The 23,920-nt window shown below is 42.6% G+C and overlaps 1 protein-coding gene across 1 annotated transcript in view; it reads right to left on the reverse strand.

Annotated features, from left to right (window-relative positions):
* ASB5 (ankyrin repeat and SOCS box containing 5) overlaps positions 1–23,641 on the reverse strand; it is a 47,519-nt gene extending 23,878 nt beyond the window's left edge. The window contains exon 1 of the mRNA XM_039217218.1: positions 23,373–23,641. Within this exon, the coding sequence (XP_039073149.1) occupies positions 23,373–23,568 (196 nt within the window). The 5' untranslated portion in view covers positions 23,569–23,641. The remainder of the gene's footprint in view (positions 1–23,372) is intronic.
* Between the last annotated feature and the right edge of the window lie 279 nt (positions 23,642–23,920).

The raw sequence follows: 23,920 nt of genomic DNA on the forward strand, positions 1-23,920 counted from the left end.
TTCACTTAATCACTCAGTATTTCCTAGGTGTCTACTGGATGCTGTGTCCTGGGTACACAAAGATGACGAACAGTCACTGTGCACTTGAACCTTAAACTCTAGGTATTATTTCAGAATTACATGAGCCTCACTCACTGTCTAAGGAACGTCTGTACATCCAGGAATCATGGACTCTTAGAGTCATGACATCTCTAGGTTGCAGTGATGCCCCTTAACTTCTAGAAGTGTCCACGAAATATCTGATTTGCATTCAATTTTCAGTGATGTTAAATAAATAGTGGTAAATAGAAATTCTCAATAGAGAATACACGACATTACAGTAGATGGAATATTTACATTACTAAGCTTTTTATGAAGCCCAAAAGAATTCTGTGAAAAAGTGGGCAAAAACTGTTTTTTCCCATTGCTGTCATCCTTAACACATATCTTGGGAAGCATTTGGCTACCGTGCAAACTGTGAAATGAATAAAGAGGTAGCAACATGGAAAGATGCCACTGAAGAAGGAAAAAAATAAACAAGGAGAATCTAACCAAAGATATCAGTTCTGCCTCTGAAAACAGGACTCAACATTTCTCCAGACTTCTGTTAAACGTATTTGTGGAAGAAGGTATGCACTGCATTTAGAAAACTAATTTTATTTTTTAGCCACAATAAATGGAAATTAAATATTGAAAACTCTCCTTGATGTAACTATTGTTTATCAGCTCCACACGCATCAGCAATTTATCTCCACTTGGCTTAACAGATCTCAGGGGGATCCACTTTCTAATAGAGCTATTCATTCCAACACGGAGGAGTAGTTAGGAGCCTTGACACTGCCCTCAAGTTATCAAAGCTGTGTCCATACCCCAGACCAGGCAAATAGGAAGCTTGTTACCTATTGAGAAAGTTACCTCGTTTCTTTGTGCCTCAATTTCCTCATCTGTAAAACAGGGTTACAATCCTACCTCATAGGATTTCTGTAAGAACTGAATGAATTAATATATAAATCAGAACTATGCCTGGTATACCGTTAGCCCTCAATCAATGCGAGTTTTTATGGCATCATCTTTGCTAACGTATAATTGTAGACATAAATGCATCATTCATGCTTTTTTTTTTTCATCAAATCTTGCCTTTCTATTTAGTAGCAAAGGCAAAAAGCAAATTAAAAACTCATAGCACTCAAGCATTTCAGTTACTGGTAAACATAAATATTCATAGTTCATTAGTTGCTCAGTGACTCTGGCATATGTAAACACAGTTCTTGGTCTATTAGATACAACTTTGCTACTTTGTAAGCAAAACAAAGTAAAACAAACAACCAAACAAAATCAGCTCATAAAAATTAAGCAACAAAAAACTCAGACTAGAGCAGCTGCAGACTAAGAAATGTCTGTCCTATGTCATAGGTGAGTCTGCTGGTTACGAAGAAAGAAATCGTGGTTGATATATATACCAGATCGGCCATTTTCATGTAAAAATTACAAAAAAAAATACTTAAAATATTAGAAATGAGAATATTTTTAAAAGAAAAGGGAAGAAGCCACAAATTTCGAAGTACAGGACAACCCTGGATTGCGAGTCACTTGTTCTGTGAGTGTTCCACAAGCCGAGCAGACATTTCTAATACATTTTAACCTGGTAAATGAGCCATGTCTTGCAATATGAGTCGTACGTGATGCCCAGTGTCACACGATCACAGCTGAGCCAAAAGTCCTTGAAATTCGCTTTGATATACAAGTGTTTTGAATTACAAGCACGTTTCTGGAACAAATTATGCTCTCAAACCTCGGTATTACTGTAATTGCAAGCAGCAATATTCTGGAAGCACAGAAGTCTCTCAAATATCCTTATCAACAGTCCCTAGGTTCTGGAAGGTTTTACCATTGGTGATGAAGCTAAATGTTTTGGACAGTCCCCAAGTACAGGTTTGTTCAGTTGAATTTTACTTCTGTTTTTCCCTAGGTAAATGCCTGCTTAAGAATCAATGACAAATCTTAGATGTGTAATAATGCACTTTGGTGTCCTACACTGAAAATCCCTTGATAAAGTTAATTGCCATTACCCCAGGGCTTTCAAATGCATAAACCTATCGATTACTTCCCCATGCCAATTTTCTTCCCCAATTTCCTTTGATTATGTCTATATTCATTCCTCTCCAATACCGTCACCCTTGAGTCAAAGGCCTAGCCCAAGCTGCTGGATATTCCTGTACTGTGACAGATACTAACTGTTCTCCCTACGTCCATTCTGGCCATCGTCCAATCAGTTCTCTCTTTACTGATTAAGTGGTGTGTCTAGTTTTCAAAATAATCCCAATGTAATTTTTGCAGGTTTGATTGTGTACTTCTGTCAAAGCAAGGTTGTATCTCATAATAAGGTGTTATCTTTCTACTCAATCTATGGGCCAGGATGTTATTTAAAATAGGCAACCTTATCATAATAGATTTCTTAGAAAGCTGATGCTTCATGCTAGATTTGTTTTGCTGATATTTTATTTAAGCTGTTTGCAGCTATGTGCATGATCAAGATTGACAGCCTCTAATTTGCCTTTCTTGTATTGACTTTTTCAAGTTTGGGTGATGTATCCATTAAACTCTGATCACTCAGAATGTTCAAGAATGAGGAATTTCTTATACCAATTAGTCCCTCTGCAGTTGTCACTTAAGAATCTCTGTGAGGCTGCTGCCTTTGCAGGTGTGTTGGGCTTGAAGTTCCCGTAGTCTGTCTGTCTGACCGTCGGTAACAAGAGCCAAATGTGAAGTCGGGGAGAACGAAGATGTACTTGAGGCCTTGAGGAAAACCTGGAATGGAGTTTGTCTATCACCACCTCCAAGCTCAGGGATGTCGGTGCCCTGAGGAGAAGCTGGTGCCCTTTCTCCCAGAATGCTCACACAGCTGGCCTGGGACTCTGAAATCAAAGCAGGCAGCCTGGAGGCAGCTGAACTCGCTGTAGATCTGGCATTGCCAGGTGAGCAGTGACGTGTGCAGGCAACATGGCACGAACTTGGACTCTAAAGGCAGCAGCTCCTTACTCTGCATTGCGATGTTCTACAGAGTTCTCCTGTGCCCAATCCCCACCTGGACCAACACTGGAAAGGGAAACCCGGAAGCAGTTCTACCATAACTAAGTTGACGTGGCACAAAGTCAGTACACGTCCTGGGTCGGCTCCATGAGACGAGCTGGGGGCTCGGCCCTGGCTCTCTCTGCTGTCACGGTTCACCTATTAGAAACATTCCTACCTGTAATGCTTGCCAGACGGCCCCCGTTATACCCTCTTCTCTTGGAATTCTTTTGAGGAAGCATTTTTTTAAGTTTGTTTATTTTTGAGGAGGTGGGGAGGGAAGATACAGAGAAAGAGAACATACAAGCAGGGGAGGGGCAGAGAGAGAATCACAGCCTGTCAGTGTGGAGCCCAATGTGTGGCTCAATTCCATGAAGATTCCATGAGATCCTAACCTGAGCCAAACTCAAGAGTTGGACGCTTAAGCGACTGAGCCCCCCAGGCGCCCCCGCCTGCAAGTCTTATCCCATATTAATATGGTGATACATTTGCAGGTAATATTTTTCTTGGGTCTGTTCAACTTTTCTGATTCCTTATTTTTTAGATGAGTATTCAAAATATATATATTGCTGGCTATTACCCCAAAAAAGTGAAAATGATTATCTTTAAACGAGAGAACTCAATTTATTTAAAATTATAATTTAAATTACTGATATATTTAGTTATTTAGATTATATTTAGATTTATTTTTCCCATATTAGTTTTGGACTTTGCCTTTCCCCCACCTTTTCTATGTTTCTTTGTTCTCTGTCTTTAGTTCTTCCGGCTTGATTAATTTTATAGTTGCATTTTCCCTATTCTCCTCTGCAAGTTATATACTGTATTTTTTCTTAACACTGTGCCTATTATTTTATTCCAACTCCAACACTAAGTAGAGCTGGAATAAAACAATACCCCAATCTTGTCTGCAGAAGGGACATATGTCAAGGTTAAGTTCAGAGTGGAACATGTGTCATACACCAATTCCATTGTTCCATGGGGTACCACGTTTAAACCACATTTATATCCATAACTACTTACATCTGTAGCACAAAATACAAACACTACTAAGCATTACCTTTTAATTATCACTCTAAATTACTATATATGACTTAAACCTGGAACCTCTCTTTGGAAACAAGACCTCACATCCAGTGCAGAGAAAAAGTCTTTCCCTAAAACTGGCTAGCTCTTTAATACACCTCAATCTTCTCCTGCTACCCAAGGGAAAATAGGCAAACTGAACAGTCACTTCAGTGAAAATGACCCATGCCTCACTTCAGCCACCACCCTCCTTATAATTTGTCCTCTGAACCTGCCTTTCCAGGAGTTTGCAGATTACCTTAATTACTCCACAGTTCACTACCTGCAAGCGATAAGGCATATTACAGAAAACTATGCGAACATAATAAAACAGAGAAATCCTAAAGTTGACCTTGGCATAGATTTAATAAGGAGGGCACCTGTGATGAGCACAGAGTGTTGTATGTGAGTGACGACTCACTCAATTCTACACCTGAAACCAATGCTACATTGTGTGTGAGCTAACTGGGATTTGAATAGAAACCTGAAAGAGGAAAAAAAAAAATTAATGGTTATTTAAACCTTTTATGGACACTATGAAGACAATCGATGAGCCAGGATATAACAGGAGAAGGGAAGAATGATACCGTTAAAGCAGATTTTTTCTGAGACAAGATTCTTAAAAGTAGAAAAAAACTCATCTTAAAAAAGAAGAACATTCCAGAGCACCTATCAGGCATGTGCCTTCCATGGGTGCAGGAATTAAGGAATGGACTCTCTGAAAGATCAGACAGTTTAAACCAGTATTACAGCACCAGACACAGGCACAGAATGCGGTTGCCGGGAGCACATACCACAGTGTGTCACTCAGAGGTGAGTTGGGGTCCTGGGGACTGATACTTAGGCAAAAATGTGAACTCCATCATTGATGACATGAGGAATGCTAAAAAATAATTCATTTGGGGCGCCTGGGTGGCTCAGTCGGTTAAGTGTCCGACTTCGGCTCAGGTCATGATCTCACAATTCGTGGGTTTGAGCCCCACCCATGTCGGGCTCTGTGCTGACAGCCAGCTCAGAGCCTGGAGCCTGCTTCAGATTCTGTATCTCCCTCTCTCTCTGACCCTCCCCAGCTCACGCTTTCTCTCTCTCTCTCTCTCTCAGAAATAAAAAAAAATTAAAAAAAGAATTCATTTGCAGAAGTAAGAGCTGCTTAAGTAACCAGAATGCCAGATGTATGCCCCGTGGAACAGTGCTGGGGTTATTAAAGACAGAACAATACCCGGCTAACATCATGGGAATCATAAGGTACTTCCTTAAAAGGAGGTAAAGGTGGTCTACAAAACCAGAGAAACAAACATGTTCAGAGAACATTATACTTAATGGCAAAATGTTGAAAACTTTCCCTTGGAATGGAAAAAATTTAAAAGGGACACTAATAATCACCACTCCATCGAACATTGTACTGAAAGTTTTAATCCTCAGAATAACTGAGGAAAAGAAAGAATGGCGTAACAATTAGAAAGGAATAAACACAACTGGCATTAGTCACAAACAATATGATTTTCTACCTAACAAAACCCCACAACACCTGCAGACTCTTAGGAGAATTAATGAGAGTTCACCGAGTACAAAATAAATATATGAAAATTGATTGTATTTCTCTATGCCTACAATGTAGGGATGGAAAATGAAACAGTTTAACAAGACAGTTTTCACAGTACCATAAAACAATTTAATACCTAGGAATGAATTCCACAAAAATAGGTAAGACCTCCTCAGGGGATAATAATAAAACCTTACTGAGAGACATTAAAGAAAACCTAAATGGAGAACTATATGTTTATTCATTAGAAGGGCAAGTACTGCAAAGATATGAATTATCCTTCTAATAAATGATTGCTAGGTTAAATAAATTACAACAAAAATCCCAATAGGTGTCTTGTGAACCACAGAAGTTGCTTCTACAATTTAGAATTTCAAATTACTGAGGATGCCAGAGTCAGTGAGAAAACAGAACAAAATGGCGGGCGGAGAGGGACGCTTGCTCTTCCAGTTATCAAGATATTTGAAAGCTGTAGAAACCAACGTAGTTTGCAGAGATGTACCCAATAAGAAATAAGGTCTGGAGAGATGTACCCAATAAGAAAGCCCATGAACAGAACTTTGTATGAACAGACACTATACTTATACAGGATGGCTGCGGCAGTGACTATGGTTTATAGAATATATGACTGACTTCCCACTATGTGTGATGAACTGGCTATCCACTTAGCAAAAATGGGCTTGCCATTCAAAAACTCAATTGCAAGTGGATAATTTGAAAAGAAAGCTCTAAGAAGAGAATACAGAAAATTACTTTTGGGGTGCCTGGGTGGCTCAGTCAGTTAAGCGTCAGGCTCTTGATTTGGGCTCAGGTCATGATCTCATGGTTGGTGGGATGGAGCCCTGCGTGGACCCTCACGTCGGGCTCTGCACTGACAGTTTGGAGCCTGCATGGATTTTCTCTCCCTTTCTCTGTGTCCCTCCCAACACACGTGTGAGCAAGGGAGAGTGTGCTCTCAAAAAAAAAATAAATTAAAAAAATATTTTCAATATCTTGAAGTATAGCAGGAATTTTTAAAATAAATGACACAAAAAATGTTAACCAAAATGGAAAAGATTTATACATTTGACTATTTTTAAATAAAGAGTGTCTGTTCACCAAAAGAAAAAAGTGAAAAGTGGAGCCACAAAAGATATTTTAAGTAGTGCCTTTAAGGTTTTTTTTTTTAATTTTCTATTTGATTGTTAGAATATATAGATAACTACTAAAATCATGAAAAACAGGGATCCAATAGAATAGATGGCAAAATATTTAGTAGGCATGTCACAAAAGTGGAAATACAGATGGCCATGGCATTATTAAGGAAATGAAAATTAAACTACACATTTCACTGAACCATACATAATCTGCATTCCCACCAGATTGGCAAAAGATAGGAATACTAACAATACCACACAGTAGCAATCATGGGAGGGACTGTGAATTCTCAGGCCCTATGGGGTTCACTGTAGATGAAATCATGTTGGAAAACAGTGTAACATCAACTAAAAAGCCAAAGTTCCACATGCTGCGTGACCTGGCGATTCTACTCCGAGCACTATACAATCTTGCGTGTACTAGATGCTTATCTCAGTATGATTCCTAGTTAACCCAAATTTGGAATTTACAGCACTGAAGAGGAATCAACTCCAGAGACACATAGATAAATCTTTCCCTCATACTGCTCAGTGAAAAAAGTAAATCAGGAAAGTATATTTAGAGAATGATTCAATTTATATACATCTTAAAAGCAGGCTAAACCAAACCATAGCTACTTGAGGTATATTCAGGGCGGGGAAGCTGGTAAAGAAAGACAAGAAGACCATTACTGGGAAAGTAATCACCCTCTGTCTAGAGAGGGGACAGGATGTTCTGAGTAGAAAAGGGGACACCTGGATGCCTTTTGAGGTCCTAAGGATGTTCTGTTTCTTGATGTAGTTGGTAGTTAAACAGGTGTCTGCTATACAGTCTTTTACTACTATATTATTTAAAAATTTTTTTTGAGAGCGAGAGCATGGCGCATGCTCAGTGTGGAGCCAGATGCAGGGCTCGATCCACAACTTGATGCTGAACTCCCTGAGCATCCAGGTGCCCCTCTGCTTTACAGTCTGAAAATGTGTTGTTTATTTTTTCCTAATGTAGTTTATTTTATGATTACAAAACCACTGATTAACAAAAGGAGGCCAGCCAAAAAGACCTTAAGTAGAGGAGGGGGTTAGGAACAAAGCTAACAGCCCAGTAAGGGAAGGGGTAGCACTTGGCTCCTGAGACCCGGGGGGCCCTCTGCTCACTGCCTGCCTGTATCTGCTGAGTGTCTGCTCCTTGCACGAGGCCAGTAAGAGACCTCAGTTCTCCCCTGTTTGTGCAGAAAAGTTACTGTTCGCCTCCCCGGGACGAATAGAGTGCCCAAGATGACCCGTGGGCTTTCTCTTCTTACCGAAAATGTGCACAGTGGCCAGGGAGAGGAAGGGGACCGCGAGATAGAGCACCACCCCAGCGTGGCGGCAGAGGAAAGTTCCCACCCATATGTCTCAGGGGACCTTGGGGGACCCCTGAAGTGACTCAGTGAAAGTGCATCTGTCTGCAAGACCACAGTAACTTTTATAAAATAATTGTCATTATCCGTTCTGTGGTGACTCATGACAGTTCTGAGCAGCTCAGTTGAGTACATTCTCCGTGTTCTGGAATAGAGCAGGTGTAATCAGGGGTGTGTGATAAATTCACAAAAGGTAACTCGGGTTCTCTGTACTGAAAGCTTCTCTGGTCAAAACCCATTCACCAACAGTCAAAATAACATGAAAAAATCATAGTTTCAGAGCGAAGAGAGGACTCAGGTCCCGTGTACTTCAGTGATTTACAAAGGGCTTCAAAGAAGCCCTGTGAGGCCATCAGACCTGCCACAGGGCATGTGGGCAAAGCTTTGGCAAAGCTCTGCCTTCAAACAGCACAGCGTCCACTCTATCAGCTAAATTGAGCTTCTAGAGCATCAAAGAAAAAGTCAATGGCTTAAAAAAAAGGTTCAAAACCCACTGATCTTGTCTAACTTCTTCATTTTGGAGATACAGAAACTGAAGTTCAGAGAGGGTGGGTGCTGTCCTCAAAGTCACCCAGCACACGACCAGCAAAGCAGGACCAGCACCAACCAGGATTGTCCACTCCCCACCTGTGTTCTTTCTCCCCACGGTGGGCAGACACGTCTAAATCGGCGAGCATAACACAAGGAAGGCAAAACCAGATCTAACAACCTCCGGCCCCGACGCCGGAAGGTTTCTGTAAGGACTCAATGAGCTCATGATCGTAGGTGCTCAGAACAGCCCCCGGCACAGAACTGAGACCCGGGTTGGTGTTTGCAATCAGATTCTCATAAAATGACCCTTTACTCGTCCTTTGTTCGCTTCACCCGCTTGGTTACAGTGCTCCGTCTTGGCCAACAGCCAGCTTGAAATTTACACAGATCCACAAACCCGCACAAGGAATGAACATGGCGACCTGTGTTCTCCAGCCTGAGCCCGACAGCTGCTGGGAAGAAAATCCGATACGCGCCACGGACAAGGGCTTAATGTAAGAACAATTTTACACATAATCCTTCCCCGCCCCGTAGTTCTAGCCACAAACACTTCTGCCCCCACGAACCGTGCGCTTTTGGAAGGGTCAGACGCTGGCAGCAGCTGTGGGTTTTTCGTTGCGCCTGAAGAGAGAGGCGAGCTGACGTCTGTGTCGGCCCCGCTGAACGCACTTGGAGAAGGAGGGCTCAGAGCAGGAAGCACGCCAGGTCAGCCGTCCCAGGTGTGCCGGCCTCGACCCCGGCTCGGCGTGCCCAAGCGGCCCCGCATCCGGTGTCCCGGGGCCAGTCTGTCCTTGGGCAGCTGTCTCCCCACAGGAGTCCTACCCCACGCTGTGGGGGCCACTGCTCTGTCTTGCCCTTGTGTTTCCTTATCCTGACACCGACATAAACCAATACATAAACCAATAAACTAAAACGGGACAGGATGTGGGGCACAGGCCTGAAGGGGGAAGAGCTAACGTCCAGCACGTATTGATTCTAAGTTTTACATCAGCCACACCCCTTCTTGGAACAGCTTCTGACACCGGACGACATCCTGACCTGCTCCAGAGAAAACAAGGGAGCCGTCTCCTCTCAGTCACAGTTCCGATATATGGCATTTGGGGTGTTTTCTGCTTGTGATGCATGCTTTGAAGTGCCCTAGGGAGTATTCGGTTTAAAATGAACAAAGAATGAGCATTTAGCAATATTTGAAATTTGGCTCAGAAAGTTTAAAATTTTAAGAATAAAAATGCATTCCCTGAGAGTGAAAAATCAAAGGGTAAACAGACAGCACTCACCAAAAGGCAAGTGGACTGTGTTCGTATGAGATGGATTAGACACCCGAATACGAGTACGGTGTACGAGTCCACTGATTCCCGTGAAAAAGAGACCAGGAAAGGGGTTGTTTTGTTCGAGGAGGATGGTTAATGCCCATGAGGAGGCTGAAAAGAATTGGGGACAAGGGACAGTAAGTCCAATTAAGAAGGATGAAGAGTGGAGGGCGTTATTTGAGATTTAACTTCTGGACAGTATTGACTATCTGTCTTCATTTTTCCTTGAGAACTAACTCCCAGAGCCTCTCCATGAACAGATATGCAGTGTGCACACGGGTCCACACCACCGGGCGAGGTGTGACAAGAATATGCGAAACCCTGTGTTGAAAGCGGTAAAGAGGGGCGCCTGGGTGGCTCAGTCGGTTAAGTGTCCGACTTCGGCTCAGGACATGATCTTACAGTTTGTGGGTTTGAGCCCTGCGTCGGGCTCTGTGCTGACAGCTAGCTTAGAGCCTGGAGCCTGTTTCAGTCTGTGACTCCCTCTCTCTCTGACCCTCCCCTGCTCATGCTGTCTCTCTCTCAGAAATAAATAAAACATTTAAAAAAAGAAAAGAAAGTAGTAAAGAATCCATGGACTAGACTGTGAATTCCCTTGCTTTTTCCCTTCCTTCTTTGTTCCTTCCTTGAAAATTTAATACCCACCATGTGCTAGGCACTTTTCTGGGCTCTGAGGAAGACATGAATCTGTGTCTTCAAGAGGCTTCCAGGGGCGCCTGGGTGGCTTAGTCGGTTAAGCGTCCGACTTTCGCTTAGGTCATGATCTCGCGGTTTGTGGGTTCGAGCCCCGCGTCGGGCTCTGTGCTGACTGCCAGCTCAGAACCTGGAGCCTGTTTCAGTCTGTGACACCCTCTCTCTCTGACCCTCCCCTGCTCACGCTGTCTCTCTCTCTCTCTCTCCTAGAAATAAAAATATTTAAAAAAAAAAAAAAAAAAAAGAGGCTTCCAGGCTGATAACAAACCGAGCTGGTGGTATGGTCAATGTTGAATTTGTTTTGGATATCACAAGGATGGTGGGGGTGGGGGACTGCGGGGAGCAGCACAGAGCACTAAGTGATTCTGTGTCTGGCCAGGATTATTACAGAGATCCTGAAAGAGAGGCTGAAACCAGACAGAGATAGTTCTGGAACAAGGACACTGCTTGCTTCAAAATATAAACCAAAGAAACAAAATCCCACAAAAAGGTCAGAGTGAGTGATCTCAGAAGCAACATCAAAATACCAGGGCTCATGTTTTGACTTTCCTCTAACTAGATCAGTAACCTTGAGCAAGTTCATCTACATTTTCAGCCGTTTCCATATTTGCAAAAGAAGCGTTAATGCCATCGACTTTGTAGAGGACAGTTACGAGGATGAAAAGGGATAGAACGTATAGAAAGACTATGTGAAGTACAAGAACAATATGCCGTATTATCATCAGAACGTGTAAGGCAGGTCACAGAGTCAAAGCTGGGGATGGAAAAGGTCAAGAGACGTGCTAACCACCCCTATGAGGTCCAATTAAAGGGAATTTGAGAAACAAGAGATTCACTTTTTTCCACTTCTCATCTTCTCCTCCTCATACAATATTAACCACATAATATTTACTAGGAAAGCATCTCAATTTAAGAAAATGTGGTATATGAAACATTTATACTTACAAATTAGTTTATCTCCAAAGGAACTCTTCTGTGTGACAAGTTTACATGGTAAGACAAAAATCCAGCAATTTACAAAGAGCTGTTGTGTACCCAACTTATAAAGTACAACTGTGCATTTGTATCTATCTATGTCTGTCTGTCTATCTATCTATCTACATTTGATCAGTATTTTACCAAGTTTTAAACAAAGCTTTAAAAGCACCTAGGCTGTAGCTATTAGGAATAGCACATGCGTTAGAATATTACAATTCTGCTATTACAACATGGAACTGATGTCTATCGTCTCATGAGACGGATGGCCAGGACAGCAGCGGTTTCATTGTTCCGTACCAGCCCACGCCAAACCAGGCCACACTCACTGCCCCTGGAGACAGAGGGTAGTCAAGCGGTGCTGTCACTCAGAAATGCTGCTCTCCCGTCAGGAAGTTGCCGTTAGACATTCCGTTTTGAGAAAGTTCTTTGTCCATTATCATGTTCCTGCCAAAGTTCAGTAGCAAGACCTCATTTCTGACTTAAGGTTGAGGCCCAAACCCGGCCACATACACTGCAGGCCCTCACCCAGCCGTGTACACCACAGGACAGCGACTGGTCCCTCAGATTCTGCAGCAACAGCCTTCATGTCCCTATGGCCTACATCACGACTTCATTCCCCGGTCGTAACATACACAGTTTAATGGTCTCCTACTCAAGAGGGAAGATGAAATCATTACTTGGGATTTATTATTTTCCAAATGGAGGTGTAGCCACCTTCAGATAACCTCTACAGTAGCCTCACAAAGAAGCAAGTGTTCCTGGAAGCTCCAAGAGGGATGTTTCACAAACCTGTGCACAGGGCCCCAGACGATTTAAAATATTGATAGGCTCTGAACTTATTCAATGGTTGTATGAAATAATCCTGCATCATTTCCAGATATAATCTGTTTTTTTTTTTTAAAGAAAAGGGTTATTTTTCTCCCTTCTCATAAGAAAAAAACAACAACAAACCCTTTTTGTAAAATATGTCCAGTGCGAAGTATGTTTTGCTTGCTTCCTGGAGCAATAAGCTGGCAGAGAGAAACAGAGAAAATAAAGGAGAACAGCCAAATCCCTCCACGAGCTGACTCAGCTCTTGATGGCTAGTGTTGTCATTGTTTTTTGTCTTCCCTTTTCAGCTGCCAGGGATTAAGAGGAAAGAAAATAAAAGGGCAAAAAGCTTTGGCAGAGAAGTTAATATCCGGTGCTGTGGTATTTTGGAGGTGAAGCAGCTTCAGCTCTTTCTCTGGCCCTTGCTCCAGAAGAATGACGAGAAATTGCTGACGTGTGCCATTACACTTTCACGATAATGCCTTTGCAGGAAAGACAAGGTTTTCCCAAGTAGAGCCGTGACCAGGTTTGCCCAAGATCATTGCCATCCAGGGGCGCCTGGGTGGCTTAGTTGGTTAAGCGTCTGACTTTCGCTTAGGTATGATCTCGCGGTTCATGGGTTCGAGCCCCGCGTCGGGCTCTGTGCTTACAGCTCAGAGCCTGGAGCCTGTTTCAGTCTGTGACTCCCTCTCTCTCTGACCTTCTCCTGCTCACACTGTCTCTCTCTCTCTCCTAGAAATAAATAAAGAAAAAAAAAAACATTGCCATCCAAAGGATTTCTGTCAAGAAGAGCTTCTTTGACAGAGTAAGATGGCAGAAATTTCTGCAGGTAATTAATTGTTTTTCATATTTATTCATTTTTGAGAGAGGGAGAGAGAGTGGGCATGTGAGTGGAGGAGCGGCAGGAAGGGGGTGGGTACAGAGGATCCAAAGCGGGCTCTGTGTTGACAGCAGTGAGCCTGATACAAGGCTCAAACTCATGATCTGTGAGATCATGACCAGAGCCAAAGTTGGACACTCAACCAACTGAGCCACCCAGATGCCCCTGACAGGAACTTAAAAATTGCCAGCATTGAACGAGCCTTCCCACTGTCGCATTCCGTCTGCGTCCTAGCCACACCAGCCAAAGGTGCTAGAACCAAGGCAGAATAATTAACATATGGCAAAACCACGGTTATCTGCAATGGAATGTGAAACTCCATTTCCCCCTGATTTAAGGTATTTTCTTCATTTCATTCGTCTTAGCTGAGTTTCTTCAAAATCCAAGGCATTGTTTTTCTTATGTGCCACTGGCCGTCATTTCAAAAGACCAAGTGACTTTTTGCTTATTAGTAAAGTGTGATACCTTCTTCAGAATAGCAGCCTATTTCCCTGCAGTCTTGTTACAATTCAGTATCCAAGTATTTGGCAAGAATCATGTTTGCCTCTTGAGCCTTAGGTTAATTACGAACGTCTCTTCTTTTCCTTCTACTTAAATCCCTTGTGCTTCAGAACTTATTTTTTTTTAATAATCAAAATATTTTGTTTAATGCTGTAGAACCAGGTTTGTAGTCATTTGTGTGGGCTATTTAAAAGGAACCTTTAAATGATGATAAAAATCTCTACCATTGCATCTAATTAATTTTCATAAATAAAAATTCCTTTAAAAATATTACTACTTCCAATGGGCCCTAAAGATTGAGCTTATTTAGACAGATTCCCCTTTCTTCCACGTTCCTAGACCATCAAGCCAACTAGGTATACAGTATTGTTTCGGGACTTAATATTCTCTATACAGGAGATAGTCTCTCTGACCCAAATCACTCTTAGTTGGTTGCTTTCTTTGAGTAACGACAAGTAGACAAAAAACTTGGCTTCTAGACTAGATTTTACTAGATGAGCAATTTCATCATAATGGCTGAATGGAGAGAACCAAACTCACATTTTTGTTTAGCTTCTTTCCTTTTTTTCTTAGATAGTCACTATAAAGAAATAGTCATTCCTCCCCAGACTCAACAGATCTGTGATCCTGTGTGTGTGAACTCTGAAGGAACTAACACTTCTGCCTTTTCCTAATTCCCTATTCTGGATCGAGAGGGAAGTCAGCCCCATAGTTTCCAAATTCAGAAATTCATTTGGTGCACCAATCTGTGCTCAACGATACGTACTACTTGCGCTTGATGGATGATCAGAATCATCATTTCTCTAGTGAATGAGGCGGTCTGGAAAACAGAAGGAGCTCATAAATCACCTCGGTGGTTCATCAAAGATGTGTTTGGTTGTTATTGAGGGGTTCCGTGCCCCCCAGGTCACAACTTACATGCTCATTACTGACTGCTGCTGTGGTGCGTTGAGACTCTCTGGAAAATAGCCTCCTTCCATGCTTTGGCAGTGGTCAACTCGATCCACTAACAAGGAACTTTGTGGCATCGTGGGGGTACAGAGTGGATTTCAACGGACGGGCCTTAACGGTCATGGACCTCACCACCCGTCTTCACTTAAATCGAGCCACACACTTGGTGGTGGCGACGAAGCCAGTGTTTATATTTAGGAACACGAATGGCATTTTGGTTTTACGTTTCAGTTTGTTTGTCCTCTGCCGATAGTTTAAGACTCTAAGCCTTCTGGAAAGAGTGGATGTACTTCTGAATGTTGCTATTTTGCTCAGTAGGTAATGGTGGCATGGAAATTTTAGCTGCCCTCACGGAGACAGGATGGGTTCCTGCCATCTCACATGCTCGCCCACATTCCTGACGCGTCCAAAATGTTTACCGTTGTTCTGATCCCTAGGAAAGAATGCTGAAGGGCTGCTCTGTTGTGACTCATTGTATAGGGTGGTCAGGTTCTGTGAAGATGAGCGTAACCTACATCCTATTTTAAACAAACAGACACCGTTTATTTGTAAACACCATTTTATCCTTTTCTTTAAAGAAAAATTCCTCTGAAAGTCCAACGTCTGATACTTCAGAGAAGTAGGGCTGTCCTGTTTAGGAGGAGGGGAAGGGGCCCCGGGAGCCTTGTCCCTGCACACTGCCCTAGCCTCTCCATCCCACAGACTCTTCTAGAAAACTCCTAAATCTGCTTAGAGGGCCCATGGTAACTGATGGACAATTAGAAGATTGAAGATTAGAAAAAAAGTCTTTCTCACAGAAGTTGTCCCCCAACCTAAAGTTCACAGAGTGGACTGGTTTAATCACAGGCCCCCTGGAAGGGCCGACAATTTAATAATTTGTGAGACTCTCCTTCCCTGATCTGCTACCCTGTGGGCATCTGCAGTCTTAAAAGCCAACGGTCTCCTTAGGAGCCCTGCTGAGAGAAGGCTGGGAAGAATGAATGATTTGTTTTTCATGCAGCTGGCAGAGAAGACATGCCAGAAGTTCTGCAGAGTCCATGAGCAAACTCTTCTTTCTTTCTTTTTTTTTTTTTTTTAAATGATGTGAGCGTGGTTTCACAGGAAGAGGTTTTCCAAATACGCCACCTGCTTTCAATGCCGTGGTTCATCTATCACTGGGGACAAACCTTCCTCTCTTCTCCCTAGGCTGGAAAATGAGCTTAATGTGCCAAAATTGTCGCCGGGGCCCACAGAGCTGCTGCAGAGCCGCACTGCAGACGGGCCCTGTGGCTTCCACTGCCAGGAGGTCTTCTGTCTTCTCGGAAATGGGGCTCGTGAAACACACACAGGGACACATTAACTCAGGACACCAAGGATTCTGCAAAATACATCTGACGGTAATTATTTCCATCACTAGGTAATGGCTCCTTTTTTTTTTTTTTTTTTTATTGTAGCCTGAGTCTAGTCAAGGCAGCAGGAAGCTCTTACTAGAACTATTTGCTTGTGGCTGTGTGATTTGAGAAGATGCATTATGTATTGATCATACTGGCACCAACCACCCATCTCTGAATCCTTATCTAACATTTGTCCATCAAGCTTTGCCCCAAAAGAACCAGGCTTATTTAGTGCCACATTCTATAAACATCCTCTCTGCACTTATATTCAGCTTGATGTCATCTCTACTCGCGTATAACGGGATACGGTCTGCCTCTGAAACTGAATCTCAAGCCCCGCCTTCTTGATGAAGGGTCTGATACTCTTGGGGGACTTCCTTAGAAAACAGTCATTACAGAACTGAACTGTTTTTATTTGAGCACTGTACGGATTTCTACTGGCTTGCGCTTTGACTGTTATATGCGTGCAAAGTTTGGCCTCACTTCACCAAGTCTCCGTTTGCTCGTAAGGGAAGTCACGTTGTGCATGTGGTAAATGTACACATCTCTCTGTATGTGCACGCACATAATGTACAGACATGTGTATTTGTCTACGTGCATATAGCACAGAACACTGAACCAGAAACAGAATAGGTATCCAAGTACTTACTGAACCAAATTAAATTCGAAACTGTTATCACTTATGCCAATCAACAAGAAAAGTCTTATTTCAATAATTTACCATCTCCTAAAAGAGATAGCAAATTGAAAGACAGATGGTCCAGACCTAGTTTTCACTCTTCAACTGTCCTTATATATAAAAACTACCTGTTATTTTTCAAAAACCTTAGTGGATAAATAATAAGCGTACTTATTCTTGCCTAAAAACACATTCTGTTAACAATAAAGCTTTGGGCTTTTAGGTAAAAATTTAGGCAAGAGATATGTGAGTCAGAAATAATAATAATGACAATAAGATAATAATAATAGGCTGAAAGATGAAAAAGTGAATGGGGGAGTGAAATTGGGGAATTGGGCTGGTTTTGAGCATTGAAAATAAGGATACATGCACGATGATGGGAGAGAACATGCGTGTTGTTAGTAAAACTTTATTTAACTGCCGTGTCCCAGGCAGAACTATTGTCATCCCTACACTTACATTCTTATCCCGGCCTTGTAAATTAGCACTTCCCACGTTTCTAAACTACCTGGTTATCTATCTGTGTCCCTGGAGACTATGTACAGTTTTAGGAAAGGGACTGTGGTGTGTTCGTATAGTTAGTTTATCCTCAATGCCTAGCCCAGTGCCTGTGACATAGAAACACACCAGTGAACATGGTAAGTAATAAAGGAGCAAATAATCAAATGACATGAGGAAGGGAGAGAGAAATAAAAGGTACGAGAAGAATATTCCCCAGAAAACCAACCCCTTGCAAACTGTTATGAGTAGGCCAAGGTCTTTAATTCCAAAATTCCATTTATTTCTCCAAATATAGAGGAAGAGGAAAGATACTAATACATTAAAATACAACAGTCCTTTGTAGACTTGGAACTTTGTTCCCAGATTCCACTTTTAATTCGCAGTATTATAATGGTCTCTTCCAAAAAAAAGCGCTCTGACATTTCCTGTAAATGTCTACAGTAAAAACTGTAGAGCTTGGGCAAAATGAAAATTGCTTCAAATTTTTTTGCAGCACTTTTCATTAGAATGTCATGTCTTTTGTTATAGATAACAGTTCTATTGATACAGGTTTTTCTTACCTGGAGCTCCACCTAAGTATAGAAAATGTGCCCAAAGCTGTCACATCTTCAAGATATTTTTATAACTTTATATAATGAACACCATGAAAGAAGTCATCCTACAGATTTGCCTCTTGAAATTTTTCACTGCTGAGATTCTGAGGAATGTTCCTCACATAACTAACCCCATACACAGTCCACACAGCAGCACCAAGAACTGCATGAAAGAAGTTGCTCTTTGAATACAGGTAAAACGAGTATTACTGCTGCTAACATCGTTGGCATCTGATGTAAAGTTAAATTCTTAAAGCTGTTTTAAACCTAGGATGGACTTCTTGATGGAGGAAAACATGAGATTACATTACAGAAAATTCTAGCTGCTTTCCCTACCCAGCTTGCATTGTTCTCCAAGATGTCCGGCACTGCTGTCATATGACCTGTGGCTGCACATTTACGCTGTAGCCTATTTTCAACAACAGACATGTCAAAAAAAAAAAAATGTTGCATGCTCAAAGGTAACCCTAAAACCAAATTTCTGAAATCATAAGACCAGAAAGCAGTCCCCAAAGAGTCTGCATGTCATGAGACTGTTTTTCAAGCAGCCGAACAGACAGACATTACTTTGATGAATCTCCCGCAGCGCAAGATTTGGCCCAGGCCCTTGCAGGCTCAGCAGCCCCATTTATCAGCAAGGCCAAAGCAAAGTCACACATCCGCCCGAGGTGGGCTTAGGACTCAAAGAGCACAAAACACTAAAGACTGCTGTCAAGATGCAAATATGTTAATTTACAACAAGCAGCAGGAAAGTCAGAGAGACTAAAACACTCATGGGGGCAAGCCAGCCCACTGTCTTTCTGTGGACAGATGTACAGAGAGCCAAGTCATAATCATGAGGTTACGTGGTGATGAAAAAGTGGGACAGAAGTCTTACATAAATCAAACGTGAGACTAGAATTCAGATTCTAGATCCCCCACTTCCTGATTTACCCCGATGTTTCACAGGAGGGAAAAGTGACCCAGCAGACTCACCAAGCAGCGAGGGGTGTCCCTCCCCCTCCCCCCCCATCCCCAGTGGCTTTGGCTGGGAGCTGCAGACTCCCCTGAGTGGCTAATCAATTCCTCTGCTGAACGACAGACTTTCCCTTTAGATGTCTCAATGTCTAATCCTGGGGGGCATGCAGTTACCCTAGAGTAACATCTGCTCTCTCTGCCAATGCCATTTAAAGCTTTCAACAGATTCATTTCTTTCTTCTTGTCTTCTTTTAATTTTTTTGTATTATCATTCTTTCTTTTCTGTCCACACTACCACCACCAGGCAAGTCTAGCCCCACATCTCCTCAAGGCAGGAGCCTAACTGGCTTACCTACCTCAAGCCTGTCCCAGTGTCCAACTCCAAAGATCACTATTATATGTACATGTACTTCAGATTAAGGTTTTATACTGTATTTTCCCACTTCCCCCCTTTGACTCATAGCAAAAACTCCCAGTGAGTCCTAGTGCCTTCAAAGTTAATTTAAGTTCGAACAGCTTAACCTGCCTTTCAAATTCTTTCCTATCAGTGGGGCACCTGGGTGGCTCAGTCTGGTAAGAGTCTGACTCTTGATTTCGGCTCAGGTCAGGAACTGTGGTTTGCAAGCCTGAGCTCTGCATGGGGCTCCGTGTTGATGGTGTAGAGCCTGCTTGGGATTCTCTCTCTCTCCCCCTCTCTCTGCCCCTTGCCTGCTCTCTCTTTCACATAAATTAAAAAATAATTTAAAAATTCTTTAAAAATATCTCTGCCCAATTTATTATCATTTTTCTACTACATGAACCTTCACACCAGTTACATCTGTTTCGTAAAATTCTATGAGCACCCCAATGCATGTCTCTGCTAGTTCCTGGGGTCCACTCAAGATCAGCCTCCTCAATTAGAATAAACCACTTCCAGGTGCAAAAAATACAGCTTACATTTTTTTAAAGTTATTTATTGAGAGAGAGAGAGAGAGAGAGAGAGAGAGAGAATGTGTACGCACAAGTAGGGATGGGGCAGAGAGAGAATCCCAAGAAGGCTCCATGCTGTCAGCACAAAGCCCCACACACGGCTTGATCCCACTGTGAGATCATGACCTGAGCCAAAATCGAGAGTTGGACGCTTAACTGGCTGAGCCACCCAGGCGCCCCACATTTTGCCTTTTTATGCCTTGTTTCTATAGTGTCTTGCTACGAAAGGTACTCAAAAACAGATGCTTAGAACTGGCTCTGTCTACTCATAGGTAAAGCTACCGAACTTTCTTCAGAGCCTAAGATAGAACATGAAAAGTATTACCCTTCACCTCCATGTCTCTTGACGTGTCCTTGGGGCATTAGTAGTTCACGGCTTTTTCTAGGCCCCTGGAGTGATTTCATAAAATCACTGTGCTCCCCCATAGCCTCCCTGGCTCTCTGTATTGTTTGATTCCATAGCTGAAAACATCTTTCAACTCCTGTTAGCCTCACTGTTAGTCTCAAAGTATAGTGCTAACTTTAAAAATAAACTAGTCCTCTGATATTTTAGAAATTGTAGCCAGGACATTTACCAGCTAGAATGATACAGGAGGTAGTTAGAGAGAAAAGTACAATAAATACATCCCTTCACCATGATGGTGGGAGTCAATAAGAGTCTTCAGTACAAAAGGTGAAGAGGCAGATGTGTACGTTTTATTGGCATCGCAAAGAGATCAAGAAGGAAACCACTGTAAACGATCTTAGTGACCATTTAGTCTTCAGCATTCTTGTTGTGTCATCATACCTTGGTCCCAAGCCTGATCGGAAAGTACTTGAAAAAAAACCTCTACCTGTCATTGCTCAGATACAATGAGCTGATCTGCAATGGCATCTAGTAAGACACGGTTTCTCTGGCTTCATACCAAAGGACTCTGGCTCAGGGAGAGGACATCCAGGACCTTGTCAACAGAGTCCTCGGTGGTTATGAAAGACATGAAAATACACACATCATCTCCTATTTCATGGAATTTGGCAACTGTACATCAGAAATGTTGGGGAACAGTCTGGCTAAGTCTTGAAAGTAGGAATGAGAGGCCTCATTCAAAGTGGAATGAAGGTGATAATCTTTCCTAGGCAGGAGGAAATTGCTAGATTAAACAAAGATAATGAAGGCTGATTCATTAATTCTAAAAACATAAACAAAATAAAAATAGTTTTTAGGAAATAAAATGAAGAGTTACGTTAAAATAGAGACATTAATAATATCCAAGGCAAAGAAAAACGAACTCTTAGAGGTAGGAGGTCAAGAGTTTGTTAAAAAAAAAAAAAAAAAAAGACCTGGCTGTCCTCCTCATACTATAGTAAAATTGGAGACTCATTATGCTTCCACTGAATAAAAATTATAATAATATATTCTACTGTTTAATATGTAGATTAACACAAGATATGAGAAAGAAGAATTTTGTTAAATCAATATCATATTATAACAAGAGAAAACAAAAAATGTTTAAACCTTATGTTCCCTATTTATATTCCCAGGAAAAGATTTTCCACTACTGAGTGTTGATTTATTTCTTTCCTTTAAAAAAAAAATAAAAAGTTTACTCATTTTTGAGAGAGAGAGAGGAGGGGCAGAGAGAATCCCAAGCACGCTCTGTGCTGTCAGCACTCACAAACCGTGAGATCATGATCTGAGCCGAAATCAAGAGCTGGACGCTTAACCGACTGAGCCACGCAGGTGCCCCTCTTTTTCTTCTTTTTTGGGACAGAATCCTAGAGTTCTAGTATATCTTAACACAGACTCATAAAACTAGATGGGAACGTGGAAGGAATTTCATATATTCCTGTGCCTTCCAGCAGAAGCGCACTGAGATCAGGTTAAAGAGGGGACAATTGTCTCCACTTACTTATGACTATGTACAAAAAGGAGAGACCATAGCTTTCTCTAAAATTGACAGTTTTTGTCACTCCCCAAAAAGTGTCGACTTTTAGCCAGTATTTCACACTTTTACATTTGGCAATTCTCATAATAGGTAGACAAGATTTGACTATGAAGTAATGAGTTATAGGCTGCCTAGGAGCATAACTTTTATCACCTTATGATCGTACTACTGATTTAATCTTCTATCTAGAAATAGGGTTTTTGTTTTAAAAATCTAGTTTCCTAAGTCTGCTGCTTCCTAAACAGAATATTCCATTTACCAACCCAGCATGCGCCACATTTAAATAGCTACAGCCTCTGCGAAGCTGGGCTGCTGGGCAAAGGATTACATATGCCTGTTCCCTCTAGAGCCCATCTTCTTGTGAGAGTTTCACAGTGGCATTTAGATTTTCCACCCTTTGAATCGAGTACATAAATTTCTCACTTTGCATAAGAACATGTTTTCCGGGAAAAATAGACTTATTATCCATCTCACACACCAAAAAAGACTTTCTACCTTTATTCAGTGTTCCGCATACCTACAGAGTAACCTAGATTCTAAAATGAAGTATTCCACAAACGGACAAGGTAGAAAAACAGATTTTAAGAAGGCAGGCTTTCCATTCTAAGTGCTCTCTTTTAAAAAAGAAAAAAAATTAAGTTTTCTCATTCCTTGATAGTACATTTGGATTCTGAAATTTTAAGTTACTTTGGAGGAATTCGGGGTCTAAAATGTGCATAGCTGCCTGCTGACGTTCGAACCAGAAATTAATCAAAAGGCTGTAAGAAATTAAATTGTCATCCTGACGCTCACCATAACAGCTGTTTTACTGTATAGAAAGAACATCAGTCCGATAGAATAGAAAAGTGGTTTTACAGCTTTTAAAGCCTATGGTTAAAATGACTTTCGTATTTGGTCTCATCCTTCAGTTTCTTCCAAGAAACGTGAGTAGACGTCTTTGGCTACACACACAAAATCGGTCAATTCATATTCCCATCCTCTTATAACCAAGTTTTTACACACTTAGGCAAAGCAACGACAGCTCCTTCCAGAAAAACACATGCGTAAATCCTAGTATTCGACACGCCGTGTTTTATTTTCTAATCTTGCCAAGAGAAACGCTGTGAAACACAAATGCAACCTTCAGCTCTTCTCTTTTCCACGACACTTGTTTTACGTCCGACCAAAGAGTGGATTTAAAAATCACAAAACCCCGGGTGCGCGTTAAAGGACGACTGAAGTACGATCGGTAACTGAAGCCTCTAGAATTACAGCGCGACCAATGCGATGTTTCAGGTTTTCAGATATTTTTTTTTTTTTTTAACAGAGAAATACATCCTCCACGGCAGGTTTCCACTAATCCGTTTTGCCGCGATGCCTCGATTTTATGAACCCAGACCTTGGCACGGCCAAATGAGTTTCTTTTTCCCGGAAGCCATGAGGTTGAGAAACGGTTTTCAAAGGGGGACGTTAAAGACACAGTCGGCTTTGAAGGGGCCCCTGAAGCGAACATGCGAGGTCCCCCCCCACGCCACCCCCAGGACGGCGACGGGCGCGCGTTACCCTAAACGTACCTTGACCTTGGGTTACTCCGTAAAACTCAGCTGCTATCCTGGCCGCCTCCTTGCGGTTGCCCTTCACGATGTAGAAGTGGCTGAGGATGGCGAGGCTGATCTTCACGAAGAGCTTGAAGCAGAAGAGGGAGAGGATGGTGAAGTAGACGTTGGACAGCTGCTGCGCGAACGGCCGGCTCTCCTCCAACACCGACATCGCGGCCCGGGAGCCCCGCGGCGGGGTGACCAGAGTCTCCGGCGGGCGCGGCCCTCGCTCGGGACGCCCCTCGACAGCTGGGCCCGGCAGGGAGAGCGTCAGCTGCTCACGACGCGCGAGCTCCCACTATTTATAGCGTCCGGCGCAGGCGCCTGGCGCGCTTCCGGGGGCGCGAGCGCACGCACACGTGCTTGGCCGGCGCGCCGGGCTCCTGACTTTCCGCCGTGCGTGCGTGCGTGCGTGCGTGCGTGCGTGCGTGCGTGGCAACGACCCCGCCCCCCCGCGTGGAGGATTTTCCAGCCCGGGCGCCCGAGTCGTTTGCGCGCCGTGTCCTTTGTCGGCCTTGAGGGGG

The sequence above is a fragment of the Hyaena hyaena genome, unplaced genomic scaffold, assembly GCF_003009895.1.
Source record: "Hyaena hyaena isolate Hyena2069 unplaced genomic scaffold, ASM300989v1 scaffold_681, whole genome shotgun sequence".
Lineage (NCBI taxonomy): Eukaryota > Metazoa > Chordata > Mammalia > Carnivora > Hyaenidae > Hyaena > Hyaena hyaena.